The 16,071-nt window shown below is 41.0% G+C and overlaps 1 protein-coding gene across 1 annotated transcript in view; it reads left to right on the top strand.

The window, feature by feature from the left end:
• rras2 (RAS related 2) overlaps nucleotides 1–15,770 on the top strand; it is a 33,930-nt gene extending 18,160 nt beyond the window's left edge. Inside the window, exons 2-6 of the mRNA XM_080424819.1 lie at nucleotides 7,346–7,433; nucleotides 8,969–9,071; nucleotides 11,639–11,747; nucleotides 13,618–13,736; nucleotides 14,187–15,770. Of these exons, the coding sequence (XP_080280945.1) occupies nucleotides 7,346–7,433; nucleotides 8,969–9,071; nucleotides 11,639–11,747; nucleotides 13,618–13,736; nucleotides 14,187–14,274 (507 nt within the window). The 3' untranslated portion in view covers nucleotides 14,275–15,770. The remainder of the gene's footprint in view (nucleotides 1–7,345; nucleotides 7,434–8,968; nucleotides 9,072–11,638; nucleotides 11,748–13,617; nucleotides 13,737–14,186) is intronic.
• The last annotated feature ends 301 nt before the right edge of the window (nucleotides 15,771–16,071 follow it).

The raw sequence follows: 16,071 nt of genomic DNA, 5'->3' as shown, positions 1-16,071 counted from the left end.
GAGACTAGGGCAATATCATCTGTATTGTCCAAGGTCGGGATTTCGCGATGGGATGTACTCTGTGCCTAGTGTTCCTCGGGACCAGCGTGAACCCCAGTGTCTCCTCCCTGCCACTGATTGCTGAGTCTCAGCGCATGGCCCATTGCTACAATACACAAGAAGGGGGGCCAGGGTGTCACCCTGTAGGATGCCCGCGAGGATCTCAAACTCAAATATAATATATTTTATAATCGACTAAATCGATTAGTCTGATTAATCACTTAACCCTGTATTATACTTCATTGCACAATGCTGGCTGCTTCATTGCACAATGCTGGTATACAAAAAAGTTTGCCTTGTGTGATGCGTTGTGAGCTTGTACATTAGATGTTTTTGGAATCGTTTGTCAATCGCAATCGAGGCTAAAGTTTGAAATAATTGTGATATTGATTTGAAGTCATATCACCCAGCACACTACCTTCTATCTGGCTTCTTGGTGCTTACATCTGGGTTACAGCCAGGGCTCTGTATTGCTCTGTCAGCAGAACTAGGAGCAGAGGCAGGGATTGGCCAAAGCTTACGAGGATGAGACTGGGGGGGGGGGTGTACAGTATGCTAGGGTGGGTCTGACGGTGTTGGAATGAGGTGGGATGGGAGGGATATTGTAAAGCTGCAGCTGTTGGCAACATTTCCTCTACAATAATTACATTTCCAGGTGTTAAATCTACATTTTGTAATTAACGGCTTCTGCATTTTAAATCGTTGGCCGTGGTTCCTCAGAGAGGATTTCAGGGCAGGGAAACAACTATTTGTAATAGCTCACTGTGTATCGACATTCTCATAATTTGAATGAAGTAGGCAGGCATACCCTTTCCTCCTCAACTATGTGTGCATTTGTTAATCGATTGCTTGGTTTCTTTTTTTCAACCGCAACTATCGATCATTTTCTTAATAGTGATTATTCTAAAGATTACTTTTTCGATTAATCAGATAATTGGGAAGCACGTTTTTTAATAATTGATTTAAGGTATCAACGAATCTATTACTTGATGTTCTCAATGTTTTATACTTGATCACACAACTGTGTATCATTGCAAAGCGATGTGAGCTTGTAGGTCGGCTATTTCCCCCATTTTTTCCACTATTTTTTCCATTTAGCTTTTAGCCTATAATGACATGCCCGAAATACGGATGGATTACAAATGGATTATTCCGTAAAAGTATTGATTATCGATTTTATTATTATTATAATGGATTAGTTTGATTAACTGTTGCACACCTACAGCTAAATCTGTGCATGGGTCTGTTTATCTGCTCTTACGTCAGTTCACATTTTAAAGTGGCTGCTTTAACCAAACAAGTGGGACAAGAGGCTGAGATAGAAAAGGATCTATATATAGTGTTGCGTAAAACTGCTTGTGTGCGGAGGAAGTGGGTGCATGGTGTGAGGCGAGCGTGCCGTTTATTGCACGCCTACACACATCACACCCATCCTTGTTTTCCTTTTAGTTGAGATGAGACTGGCAGCCAACAGTTGTAACACAGAGACAGTCTCAGACAGAGTCTGTTGCATTGTGCGTCAATTCTGAGAAGTAGGTTATGTATGTGTACTACTTATCTAGGAAGTATGGCTGTGAGTGTGCAGTTGACCGAAAATGTATCAAAGCTGATATTTGGAACCAATAACCGACGTAATCTGGCTCGTGTAGGGTAATCAAATGACCAAGAAGCAGTGAATTTTTTTGTTTTTATTTTTGATATATCAAAGAATCAACACAAAATAAATGTATAGATTTTTTAAATAATCAACATAATTGATTCATCTGATTAACTAGCCTGGAATACAGACTGACTCGCTCGGTTCAGCGTCTTTCTTTTTACTTAAGTTCGAACAGAGTCAGTCTGGATTCCAGGCTACAGATTACCTGTATTATACCTTGTTGTACTATGGTGGCATACAGAAAAATTGAAAATAGCTGATCAGCTATTTTAGCTATATACTTTTTTTACACAATCGTTTGTTAATCGTAATCGAGGCAGAAGTTTGCAATAATCGTGATACTGATTTGAAGTTATGTCGTCCAGCCCTACTAGGAAGTTGAACTAATTCTAAGCTTGGTTCAGGTCAAGTTTGTGTGTAGATAATGTACAAAAGGCTACAAAGGCTAGTACAGTTACGATAACCCTAAATGGTAGGACCATGAAATGGAATAATCCACAGCTTTATTCGGCGACATCTTTTGTCCAGATCTGCTCTTGGTGCCCTGTGTGTGAAAGAGACTAGCACTGCTACACCTTTTGAAATGTTGAATAAACCAAAACAAGAGTCCTTGCTTTGGAAGCCCAAGAGATGGCTTGCCAGTTGTTTCACACACACACACACACACACACACACACACACACACACACACACACACACACACACACACACACACACACACACACACACACACTATACACACAGAACAGTACAGCACACAGAGCCGCACTGCAGCTGAGAATCATCCACTGACCCTCTTTTCATGGTGAACAGGACTCTAATGTTTTCCTTGTGTGACTGTTAATTTGCTGTGTGTGTGCGTGTGCGACTGTGCGCGCATATGACTGTGTGCGTGGGTGGTATGTATGGTTGGAATGCTGAGGGGGGTAAACTGAGTGACAGGGTTTGGACTTCAGTGGGTAGGTGGGGATGGGGAACATATCCTCTGTGACATCACCCCCCACCCCACCCAACTCCACCCCCCCCCCCCCACACACACTCCAGGGCTCGACTGGGCCAGCTGCCCTGCTGCAGAGGTGGAGTTTCCTTCCTGCAAAGCTCGCTGTATAAGGCTGAGTGCGGCCCTGCTGAGCGGAGCCCTATGGAAGGCATGGACGGTCACCCCCCCCCCCCCCCCCCCCCGCCCCCCTGCCACTGCAACCGTACAATCTTCAGTGTTAGTTAGCCTGATTTATACTTCAGTTGTACCCTGGTGTTGCCTGCGGTAAATAGCAGATCTATAAGCTCGCAACGCGTCACATTCGTGACGTGTTGTGAGCTTGTAGATCTGCTATTTTCTGAGCACGACACCAGCACGCAACCAAGTATAAGTCGGGCTTTAGATGAGGGCCATTCACAACATAAAAGCGCTATAACTACATTGATAACTATAACTAGGCTTTATATATCGTTCACCATTGTCTTTGTTGTAGTCTTGGTGTGGAATTTTAAAACCATATCTCTTTAGTTATCATTACACTTATAGTGCTTGGTGTGAACGGCCATTTATACTATATGAGGTTTGTTTATGTGGGGGGTTTGAGCCCCCCAATTCCAAGCTGTGTGTGTGTGTGTGTGTGTGTGTGTGTGTGTGTGTGTGTGTGTGTGTGTGTGTGTGTGTGTGTGTGTGTGTGTGTGTGTGTGTGTGTGTGTGTGTGTGTGTGTGTGTGTGTGTGTGTGTGTGTGTGTGTGTGTGTGTGTGTGTGTGTGTGTGTGTGTGTGTGTGTCACTACAGTCAGCCGCCATCAGTGGAGCTTATCTTCGCCCAGTGAACGGTGTCAGCTGTCCAGTGTGTTCATGTCAACATGTTCAGCAGTGGTTTGGTTTGGTCTGGTGGTCTCTGCCTGTGGCTGCAACACCTAGTCTGTGGTCTGTGAACTAAGACTTCAAATCAATATCACCATTAGTTCAACTTTTGCCTTGATTACGATTAATGAACACATTTTTTTTTTCAAAGGGGGAAATGGCAGATCTACAAGCAGATCTACAACTTGTAGATCGACAAAAAAAAAAAAAAAAAAGGACGCTACCATTGTACAAGAAAGTATAATGCAGGGTTAAGTGGTTCATCAGATTAATCGATTTAGTCGATAATAAAAATCCATTAGAATGTTTTTTTTTTGTCGATTCCTTGATATATATATATATATATATATATATATATATATAAAAGAAAACTGCTTCTCGGTTATTCAATGAACCTACATGAGCAAGATGAAGTTGTTTATCAGTTGTGACATATTTTGGGTTAATGCCCAGCCCTACTGTGCACTTGTGGTGTCAGAGGAAGGACACAGTGACTGTGACCTCTGGCCAGTCAGCCCTGCACAGCCACAGCCCATATCACATTCACATTCACTGTAGTGACCACATGGTGCCTCTGGGGACAGCATGGCACGCACACATCAAAGTCCAACGCACAACACTTCTGTGCAGTGGCGTACCCACCATAGAGGCAGGGCAGGCGGCCGCCTGCCCAAATAAAATCTCGCCTCCCCTAGAAAATAAAGTAAAAGACTGACTGAAAAACAGGCAGTGAAAAAAATTCAATCGGAATAGTGGCCGTCGGACCATTAGCACGCCTCCTCGTCCATTCTCGCGGGCAGGCAGCTAATCACCACCGTATCCATTCAGCAGTATAGTGACCCTCGCCAGGAGTGCCAGGGGTGGGGGTCTGGGCCATCACCTGTACTCACCTGGCATAAAAGGGTCTCTGAGAGCAGCTTGAGCCATTCATTACTAAACTACAACATGAAGAGGCCACCGCTGAAGAATTGATTTATTGATTATACTTGCATATTGTTTTTTATTAACGTTTTTCAGTTTTGTAGTCAGTGTAGTGCAGTGTAACTTGTTTCCCCCGAGATTTCCCCCCAAGATTCTTTCCCGAGTACTGCCCTAAATGTAATTCCTGGGAACGCCACTGCTTCTGTGGGCCACTTCTGAACCCAGACTAAACCCAAAGAAGATACTGAATCACTCCATTAGATGCTTGTAATACGGTGCAGGGGTGAGACTGTTAAATGGAACTAATGGATTTAATTGATTTATTAAATAATTTAGATAAAATCATTGATTTAAAAAAAAAACTGACAATACCAGATCTACAAGCTCATGTAACTCGTTGTGAGCTTGTGCATCGGCTATATGCTTTTGCTCGACACCATTGTACGACGAAGTATAAAAAGGGTTTAAATCAGTCTAATCTATTTACTCAAAATCTATTAGAATCTTGTTCACGTTGATTTGTTGATATATACTGTAGCCTATATTGTTTTTAAACAAATATATTAAATAAATGCTCCTGGATTATTCAATAGAATAATTGCTTAGAAGATAATCTTTAGTCGCAGCCCTGATAAGGTGCAAACAAACATACAAGGCCTAACGTTGTCTCCTTCACAGTCAGATGCATCTGTTAAGTATAATGGCAGTGATGGATGTGTTTCCATTATGGCTGGTAAACTCCATGAGTCAGAGGGTGACCACCACACATGACATAATCCCACTCAAGGCTGGCTTATGTCACACAATTCCTGTCGACTTGGTCCTGAGTCATAACGTGCCCAGCAGCACTCCTCCCAGCCCCCTCTCTCCTTGCCCTATCGCTGCTCGGAATCCCCCGTAGTGGCCAGCACCACTCACAGGCCAAACTCCAGCCTGGAATCAAAATAAATCATGTACTACGGCCAAAACGGGCCATATTTAATAAATGTATACATTGAATTTAATTTAAGTGAACATTTTCCACTATTTTGGAGAATGTTTGAAAAATGTATAGACATTTGTTTTCAACAGATGAATGGAAACTATTCTGAAGATTTATGCAAAAATAATTGCTATTAGCCTATCTCAAATAATGACCATTAGGTGATTATGTAATAACTGTGACCGGCCAGACTCCAGCCCCCAGTGGTGTTGCCTGGCCTTGTTGTTGCTGCTGCTGGCACTGCAAAGCACCTCATCCATCACAGGAAGCAGCTCTTACCGAATAGTGCGCTTACGCTGTAAAAACCCTTAACTCCGGGAGAGTACAACTGGACCCGGGTCCATTTGGTCCCATTTGTACTCTCTCGGGGGTTACGTTAACACTGAGGATTGTACAGTTGCTAGCCCCATGGAAGGATGCAGAGAGAGAGCGAGTGAGAAAGAGGGAGAGTTAGATGACAGAATTGGAATAGGAGGTTGCGGTGGAGCTATGAGGTCATGTGATAAGTTGGTTCCTCATCTCTCTCTTCCTCGGTCTGGGTGTCTGCAGTGACACGCAGGGCAGTGCAGTGCAGTGCAGTAAAGTGCATTCTAGGATACACACACTGTTAGCGTAGTACTGATTAATTATTGAGCAGTGGTGAGTGAATGTGACACAGCGCTGAGGAGGCTAGCGTACTTAACGTGCTGCAGGGAGAGTGTGTGTGAGCGCATACGTGTGTGTGTGTGTGTGTGACGTGAGCGCATGCGTGTGTGTGTGTCTGACTAAGGCATATACCACAACAAAAAGCTAGCATAGCGTGGTACAGGCCAGGGATGTATAATGGAAAATGTGAGAAAATACGAATGCAGAGATTGAAAATGTGCACAGTCTGCACACATCATGGATAGGGAAGTGATTTGACTGCCTCATCATTTTATCTGCATCAACCGTCTGCTTTCTCCCAGTCAAAGAACGCAACGCAAGCTCTATTTATACTATTTGAAAAGTAATGATATCACAGACACCAAGTTATAGAAAGAATAAAGGTATTGGAATAGAATATGGGCCTATTAGTACACCGATGCCACTTTACAGAACAGCACCATGCTACTGTAATATTACTGCTGTAGCCTACTTCCGTTGTTCAGGAGACAGAGACCTTTTGTTGTTATTTTCTTAGAAGGTCTGTGTTTTTGGGTGTTGGTTTGAACACTCGGCTCAGCTGTCACCACTTAACTGGTCTCTGAGGAGAGAGAGGACTACAAAACATTGGAAAAATGTGAAAAATGCATGACTCCTCCTCTTTCCAACTCCTTCCAGTTTTGGTTACCGGGAGACCATTTTGGGCCAGAATGCAAGTCTCAACGGAATGTTCAGGCTTTAGATGTAGGCTAATTGGTGTAACTGTTGAAGCTAATGTGCTAATGTCCTGTCTCTTTAGCATGCGTTTTGTATGTGAATGTAAATCAGTGACAACAAGCAAAATGATTGATGTTAGGCCATATTTATCAGTTTTTCCTCAGTGCGAGCTAGCATCGGTCATCAAGGCCCTGTGCATTATTTGCAAATAAGTAGGAAGTGGTTGATATACAGAATATCCATATCATATATCATCTAATCATATATCCATATTATATATATATATATATATATATATATATATATATATATTAACCACATTAACCCTAGCACTTACCTATTCTGGGGAAAACATTTGTAGAAAATAGCCGAACCTACAAGCTCACAACGCGTCACTTTGCGACACGTTGTGACCTGTAGATGAGTTATTTTTCGGCGAGGGGATTTGGTGTAGAGGGAAGGGAAAACTGAGGGGGGCCTAGTATATTAAGTGTTAATCTATGTCACGGTTGTCTCTTTGAGTCACGTCATGTACATTTTTTTGTTGTCTCCTACAGTCGTACTTTGTCACCGACTACGATCCCACGATTGAAGACTCGTACACCAAGCAGTGTGTGATCGATGAGAGGGCAGCTAGGCTCGACAGTAAGTTCGCTAGGACTCTGACCAGTGTGTGTGTCACTGTATATTCTACAACAGGGGTCTTCAACAGGGGTTCCGGGACCCCTAGGGAGTCCTCAGACACCCTAGGGGCGCCTCGCGCCGCAACGCCTCGCACTGCGAGGCGTTGTGAGCTTGTAGATTGGCTATTTTCGGCAAAGAGGTTTGGTATTGAGGGAAAAAAGAGCAGACCAAGTACGGAGTCAAAGGTCAAGTTTACTAAGTATTGACAATTTAAGTGGTTAAATGTCTGAAAAAACATGAACTTGAATCCAACATACACTGATGATAGTGCTGTCAGACAAGTTTTTGAAACTATCTATGAAAAAGTTGAATCTGCAATATGTAGTGGGGGGTCCCTGCTTCATCTCTCTCTCAGCTAAGGGGTCCTTGGCCTGAAAAACGTTGAAGACCCCTGTTCTACAAAATAACGCTTTACTTAAAAACAAGATAAAACTAAATGCATGCTTCTATCTATACTTACTAAGTTCTATATCTGCTGCTTTTTATATCTGCTGCAAAAAATGTTTTTCTACTGCACAAGAAGCATACAGCGCTCTGCCATTTTATTTCTATATTGACAAAGCACCTCACGATTGACATTGTATGTTTGATATTGTGTCTTCTTGTTATCTGACTTTGTTTCCCTTGTTACTTCCTCTATTCTCCGCCCATGTCTCTTTTCTTGAAACTGTGAAATGTTGCAAGCTTATGATAAAAAAATAATTTCACTCGCACTTTCACTTATGATGTGACAATGAAGAAAATCAACATGAGCTGTGTGCGTGTGTGCCTGTAATATATTGTATTTTATTGCATTGTGTATTCTATGTATTAGTTGTGTTTTTGTTGTTTGTATTCTGGTTGCCAGTGAGCCAAAGGCAAATTTCCATTTCCATTAATGGACAATAAAGTTTTCTTCATCATGCAATTACTATACTTGTGAGGGCCAAATGTCCCCACAAGTATATTAGTTAATGTGTTAATGTGAAAAATGGACACTGAGGACAATTTTCCTGGTCCTCACAAGAGAATGGTTGTTTTATGGTTAAAAAAGATGTTAAGAGTTACACTTCGGTTCAGGTTGGGGACAGGGTAAGGATTAGGTATTTAGAGGTTAGGTATAGCGGGTTGGGTGGTTAAAGTTATACCTGATTTATACTTTAGTTTCACGCTGGTGTCGCGTACCACAACAATAGCCGACCTATAAGCTCACACCACAGGCTCTGAGCTTTAGGGGTTTAGGGTTAGGATTGTAAAGAATGGCATTCATAAAATCGCCACCCTAAAAGTCTATAGCCTGATTTATACTTGGTTGCACGTTGGTGTTGCATGCTGTAAATAGCAGATAGCGGTATACAAGCTCACAGCGCGTCACATTTGTGACGCGTTGAGCGCTTGTAGATCTGCTATTCACTGAGCATGACACTGGCTCGCAACTATAACTGCGACTTATGTCCTCACAAGTATAGTAATGCAATCGCGTGTGTGTGTGTGTGTGTGTGTGTGTGTGTGTGTAGTACTGGACACGGCTGGGCAGGAAGAGTTTGGAGCCATGAGAGAACAATACATGAGGACAGGGGAGGGCTTCCTGCTCGTCTTCTCAGTCACTGACAGAGGAAGGTGAGTGACACTTTCTCCATCTGGACCTTTTTTTCAAAGTTAAGACCTGAGGTCCATTCTAGTACAAATGCCTTCTAAATCAGTCAAAAATAGCGGATGTACAAGCTCGCAGCGCGGCCCGAAGTGGCGGCGACGCCGTAGCTCGACTAAGTAAGAATCGGGCATCGCGCCCCAAACCCCCCCCCACCTCCTTTTCTCACTCTTGTTCAAAGCATAAATCTCAAAACTCTCACGACTTCCGGATTCTGTCTTTCTCTTTCTCTCTGTCATTTTCACTACTTCCTCCCTCATAGGTTTCTCTTAACACGGTTAGTTTTTTAACAATAGAGTTTAAAGTGGTTCTCAAAACTTTCTCAAACTTTTTTTTTGGCTTTAGTACTCCTTTTTCCTTAATTCATGAATCCAAATGCCACCCTTTACTCGTCTACAGCATTTATGCTTAGAAAATATTGACATCAAAAGTCCAGTTGTTATGTCAATATGTTCAAAATAAAACTTTCTAATCAGTAACCATTTTTAGTTTAAATTTGGTAGATAGATCTTTCCCTGTTCCACTTTCTCTCATCTACCCTCTACAAGATCTATCTACAAGATTTGTTTTATGTTATGACTGTATTATAGCTATGGGAACTTCTGATGGAAGATTATATGACTGAGTCAGTGTAGAAATGGTTCAGTGGGTTAAAGCCTGAAGTAAACTGTTTACCAAGACCCCGATAAGCTGGTTCCATTGTTAGGCGGCCAACAGCGTTGCCAAGTCTGCCTATTATAAGCGACTTTGGTCTTGTTTATCTGTAAAGTGTCCCTTGTTAATATTGGTAGTTGCGGTTTGCGTTTTTCTTTTTTTCTTGGGCTAGTTGCTTATGCTCATGTTGTTTAACCCAGTGATTCTCAAACATTTTCATGTCAAAGTCCCCCCAAATTAATATGTATTTGTTCGCAGACCCCCATCTGAAAATAATGTGTCAGAGAGCCCCATACAGGATTTGTGTTGTTAAAATGTTTAAAGAATATTCCAATTTCTTTTTTTTCTCCAAGATTTTCAAATAACCGATGTATATAGGGATTAAATTGGTTAATCCTTTAAAACCGGGGAAGCATCTATGTCATTTAAAAGTTTTGCGTTGGCTATTCAAAAATAGCAGATATTTAGAAACATTTTAAAAGTGAGAACTACTGATTTAGAAGGCATTTGTAGAATCAGCCTCAGGTCATAATGGGTATGGGTTAAACACAATTTTATGCTGTACTTATTTTGCTTATTTTGCTGTACTTATTTTATGCTGTACTTATTTTTCATCAAATTCTACGTTTTTAACATTAAAAAAATGCCGATCTACAAGCTCACAATGTGTCGCGATGTGACGCATACAACAGAGTTCATTGGGTGTGATTACTTTCTGTGTTCTGTGTAATATTGTACTGTTGTGTAGTAGTCTGTCCTTTACATTCCCCCCCTGTGTGTGTGTGTGTGTGTGTATGTGTGTGTGTGTTCAGCAGTGCAGTGAGCTGTAGTCCCCCACCCGTACTCTACAACCCCCTCCTAGTGTTTACGTTGTAAACAGTCTTTCCTTCCTCCATTTCTATTAGTCAAGTCTTTCCAGATTGACTGTGTGCTCGCTGAGCTGTCTGTGGGCCACTGGTTGGAATGCTGTCCTGGGTTTTGTGGTTTGAGTTGTGCTTCTTTTTCTCCTGGGTGACATTTTTATGCACTGTCTGTGTGCTGTTTGGTTCCGGTGGTGCACATGACGTTTGTGAGACAGTGCAGTGGTTCTCAAACATTTTCATGTCAAGGACAGGATTTATACGTACGTACTAGGCCGCAGACCCCATTGTCAGATTAGACTTTTAGAACAGAATTCTACAAACTGTCTAGTGTCTACACTGTAGGTCAGGAGAGAGAGCGGAATAGTCATTCTTATACATTCTCTCATTGGGCTATCTTCTAGTGGGTGATAGTGAAATTAAACTGTTCCTAATTTTGCTGAGAACCCCCTCAAGGACCCCAGGGGACCCCACTTTGAGGTGAGGACCCCCTGGAACCCTCTCAAGGACCCCAGGGACCCCACTTTGAGAAGCACTGAATTAGCAAGACAGCCTGCAAGACAACAAAAAACTCAGAAAGTGTCGGAGCTCTCAGAGTTTCTGCAATGCTTCACGGAGCACCATAGAAGATGTCTGGATTTCTCCCTCTTTGCTCCCGTGTTTAACCCTCTTAGCTTGATTCACAGAAGCATTGACCTCATCTACTTGGTGCCAGGGAGAGTGTGTGTGTGTGTGTGGGTGGGGGGGGGGTTGTATGTGGTGAAGAGCTTACATTCCTAGGAGGTTTGACTGAGATCCTGAAGTTCAGAGGCACCAATTTAATCTCTCTGCACACATGCACATATACATGTGGTTTTGTGTGTTTGTGTGTGTGTGTGTGTGTGTGCGCGCACGCCCGCCCGCCCAGGAATGCGTGCACATGTATGCACACGTATTCAGACAAGTGTGCGTACAAACACAGTGTCATCTCTTTGTGTAAAGTGCATTAGCCAAATTGTTTTATTGAATGTTGTGTTCCACAGCTTTGAGGAAATCTACAAATTCCAAAGACAAATTCTCAGAGTCAAGGACCGAGATGAATTCCCCATGATCCTCGTAGGGAACAAAGCAGATCTTGAGCAGCAGAGACAAGTAAGTGTGTATGTCCGTCCATCCAAAGAACAAGCAGTGGTGGAAAAACCTCAAGCTTCAAGCTCACCACGCAAGCTTGTAGATCTGCTGTTTTCTCTATATCGTTGCTGTCGGGCAGAAACCTTTTCTCTTTTTTTTTGTAAATTGTCGCTTTGCGACACATTTTGAGCTTGTATATCTGCTACTTTTTGAATTTGAATCCTGAAAAGTAACCGTTTTTGAGGTTTCCACCCAACAGAGACGATATAGTAGCTTTAAGTGTTTAATTCATAATGTACGTTTTCCCTCCCTATACATGTAGTGGAGTCAAAAGTACAATATTTGTCTTTGAAATGTACTTAAGTGAAAGTAAGAAATAAAGTACAGATACTAAAAAGAAAATTACATAAGTACAGTACTCAAGTAAATGTAGTTTGTTACCGCCTAGAAATTCTGTCCTATTGTGGTGTTAATATTTATACATAAAAAAACGGGAATTGCAGCTACAATTAGACATGAAGAAAGAGGAGGTTGTGAGTGAAAGAGGAAAAAGAAAGGCTCTAGAATTGGTTGTGTCATGAAAGGCATAGAGTATAGTGTTTCCTAAACCTTTCAACTTGAGACCCAAAAGAGGATTTGTTGTTTCCCGGGACCCAAGCGTACAATAATACATTGTGAATTAACCACTTAAGCCCTATTTAATAGTGAAAATAGCTGATCTACAAGCTTGGCGGCACGTTGTGTGCTTGTGGATCTGCCATTTTCTGTATTTCTTAGTTTTTTGATGAAAACCTCTGAAATTCTTTTGAACATTTTAGATTTCTGAAAAATGTTGCTTTATGTTTGTTTGTTTTATCTTTTGAAATAATAATAATAAGTATTTTTTTATTTGCGACCCAATAAAAATGTGTCCGCCACTCAAAAATGGCATTGTTTGTAAAATACTGGCATAGAGGGATAGAGAGGAGGGAGTTGGTTAAAAAGGAGGCAGCTTATTTTGCTGTAGTCTTTATTGGTATGCAGCTGCAGTTCACTCCCTGGCGTCAATCCACATCACCCCCTCATGGTGGACTGGTGCCTTGCAGGCATATGGCTGAACAGTGGCATTCATCAAATATATGTATGTCCCTTTTAGCGTACCTATTTTAAAAAATGTACAAAATGTTTCAAAAACGTTTTTGAACACTTTCTCAAAAGTACAACAAAACAATAAAATGGCCAATCTTCAAGCTCCCAATGCGTTCCATCATGATGCGTTGCCGTTTTTTTCTGTATGTCGAATGACAAAGTATAGGGCTTAAGTCAGTGGTTTTCAAACCTTTTAAAGTCAAGGACCTCCAAATTGATATGTATTTGGCCGCAGACCCCCATCTGAAAATGTTTTCTGCCAGCGACCCCCATATGAGAAGATTTGTGTAAAAAAAAAAAAGAATCTATGATTTGCACACATTTTCAACATTTTTCAAAAATAGCAGATCTACAATCACATAGCGTGGCGTGAAGTGACGGGGCTATGAGCTACAGTTCAACATCCTTGATTTGATACAACAGTCCTCCTCAGAACAAGATAATGTGCCTGCTGTGGAGTTCATGGTGCATTTCTCAGCCCAGCCAACAGAGGACACCAGTGCTTCATATAGTAATTGTTAGTGATCTGTTCTGGAGCAATCACTAAACTCAACTGTACATACTTTTGGTTGTGTTCAAAATTGGTCTCTGTCGGGTGGAAACCTCATATGTCCAAAACTGTTTTGTGTGACGCTGTAGTATGATCAAGTAGGGCATTCATTTACGGGGAAAAAAACACAAAAAGTTAAAATATGGAGATGATGCCCGACAATGGCGACAAGCTCACACACCCAAAACACATAGTTCTGCCTTCCCTTCTCAGGTAACCCAGGAGGAGGGCCAGCAGTTGGCCAGACAGCTGAAGGTCACATACATGGAGGCGTCAGCCAAAATCCGTATGAATGTAGACCAAGCTTTCCACGAGCTGGTTAGAGTCATCAGGTAGGTTCCTTCATCCCAGGCAGTATACTTGTGTCATATTATTATTATTATTCATCAACCTCGAGGCCTATTTAGCCTACATATCATCGCTGTCGGGTGGAAACCTTGTATGTCCAAAACTTTCCAGGAAATGAAAAAACAAGCAAAATAATGTATGTGTAAAACCCACAGACACACTTGACCACTTTAACTTTCACTGTAATTATTTTTCTCACGTTGTGAGAAATGCGGGCATTAAGTCACTAAAAACATAAAAAGAGATTTCTGCCCGACAGCAACTATATACATTAGATTTGACTCTGGTCCAGATTGAATACATACACATCTATATGCATTTTTGTTTTATTTTTTTCTGAATGCATAGAGATTTTAAAAAACTGTCAGAATGATGAGATTAAAAACAATGATGTTGTTCCTTGACTGTACTACCCCCCCCTCCCCATCTCCCAGGAAATTCCAGGAACAGGAATGCCCACCCTCGCCAGAACCTACAAGAAAAGAAAAAGACAAGAGTGGCTGCCACTGTGTGATCGTCTGAGTGGGCCTTATCACTGTAACTCATGCAGCCACTTCCAATCACCCCAAACCTCTGCCTGACATCACATCCAATGTGGATGACTGACCGCTGCCTTTTTTCCACGTGCATGACTTCAGACAGCTTTTTCTGACATGCTCTGATCAGAAGCCGCTGTTCCCAGGACAACTGACAATGCCAAATGTTAACACCACTCTACCTTCAACAATAATCTGATACACACGAGAGAGTCCCCCAACACTAAATATTGCCTTCTAAATCCGCTTAACAAATTAATTGTTTTTATATTCTGAAGGACTTCTCTTGCCTTGTAGTGACATTTGTACTTTTTTGCAGAGATTGAATGAGAAACATATAGCCAGAATGTTAATTAGTTTGTTCTTGTTTCCCGTCTCACCTGAACAGAGATTATCTTAAGCTTTGTGTATGTTGTGCCATATTCATTTTTACTCCCATGTGCTAATCTGCTACTGTACATATGTGATATTTGTTGTGATTTTCAAAGTGTATTTCTAATGACTTATTAAATCACCACAGTACAGTGTGTGAGATTGAGTTTGGTTTTACATATATGAAAAAGAAATATATAAGGATGTGTGTATGTATGTATGTATATATATATATATATATATATATATATATATATATATATATATATAGTAACATAACATCTAGATTACCCTTAAAGTTATAATGACAGTGGACTCGAAACCTTATCTGTGGATTCTGCTTTCATCTCAGTGGCCAAATATGGACTGTCTAATGTATTTGCATTTCAAGTCTTACAGATTGTAGATTTTAAATCAAATGCCATTTCTCCTGAATGTAGGTAGTCTTTTTTTCTGAATCCATTCTTCTCTGTCTCTTTCCTGTCAGTCACAGTTCAATCACAATTAAACACATTTGCTTTTTTCAAACCCTGACAAGCAGTACAGGCAAAATCATTTGAAGCTTATCATTTAGTCTTTAGTAATTTCAGACCAAAATTCAACATTTGTAAACTCTGTATTCAAATGAAAATCAGTACAAAATAACTAATATGAAGAACCTTTCAGAATGATAATTTCACATTCCCATAAAATGTATCTTTTATTCATGTCTATTGGCTATTAGGTCTTTAATATAGAGCAACATTATCATTCCAATAATATGGCTGGCAATCTTTTTTTTTTTTAAGTCCCTTGAAACATTTGATATGATATTTCCCCATGCCTATAGGCCTTTCTACTGTATGGGAAGCCATGACAAGCAGACACTTTGAGATGCACGCCTTTACACCGTCAGTCTATCATGGGACATGAACTCGTCTGACCTGTCAAGTTCTAATCGCCATGGATTCGCCTGGATACTGCTCTGCCATTCCTTTCCACATCTGTATTTCTGTTTGGGCATAAAAATGAAGTACTGCAATCTTGTTTGTTTAAATCACCTTGTAATATACAACAAAAAAGAAAATCAGATGATGGAAGTAACAGACTTGATTAAATGTTTTTACTCTACTTTTATACATTATTTTCTTATCAAACTAGTTGACAAGTATTTTTATATGTTTATAAGTGAATATGCTTTCACAGCACAGAACAGATGTGTGTATATGTAAAGAGGCGTATTTAATTCTCTTGATTGTTTTTAACTGAAGATGATTGTTGGCCAAAATTAGCTAAATTGGATTCTTTACTTAGATGTGACCAAGAATGTTTTCCTTATACGCTGTAATATCTGGAGTGTCAATGAACACAGATTTTACTGTGTAGTGGCGTAGTCATGGAAATGACTGACCTTGAGATGTTCAGGAAAAGC

The sequence above is a fragment of the Gymnoscopelus braueri genome (assembly GCF_963280865.1).
Source record: "Gymnoscopelus braueri genome assembly, chromosome: 1".
NCBI classification, from domain to species: domain Eukaryota; kingdom Metazoa; phylum Chordata; class Actinopteri; order Myctophiformes; family Myctophidae; genus Gymnoscopelus; species Gymnoscopelus braueri.
The sequence above is the reverse complement of the archived record's forward strand: the minus strand, read 5'-3'. Positions and strand labels throughout refer to the sequence as shown.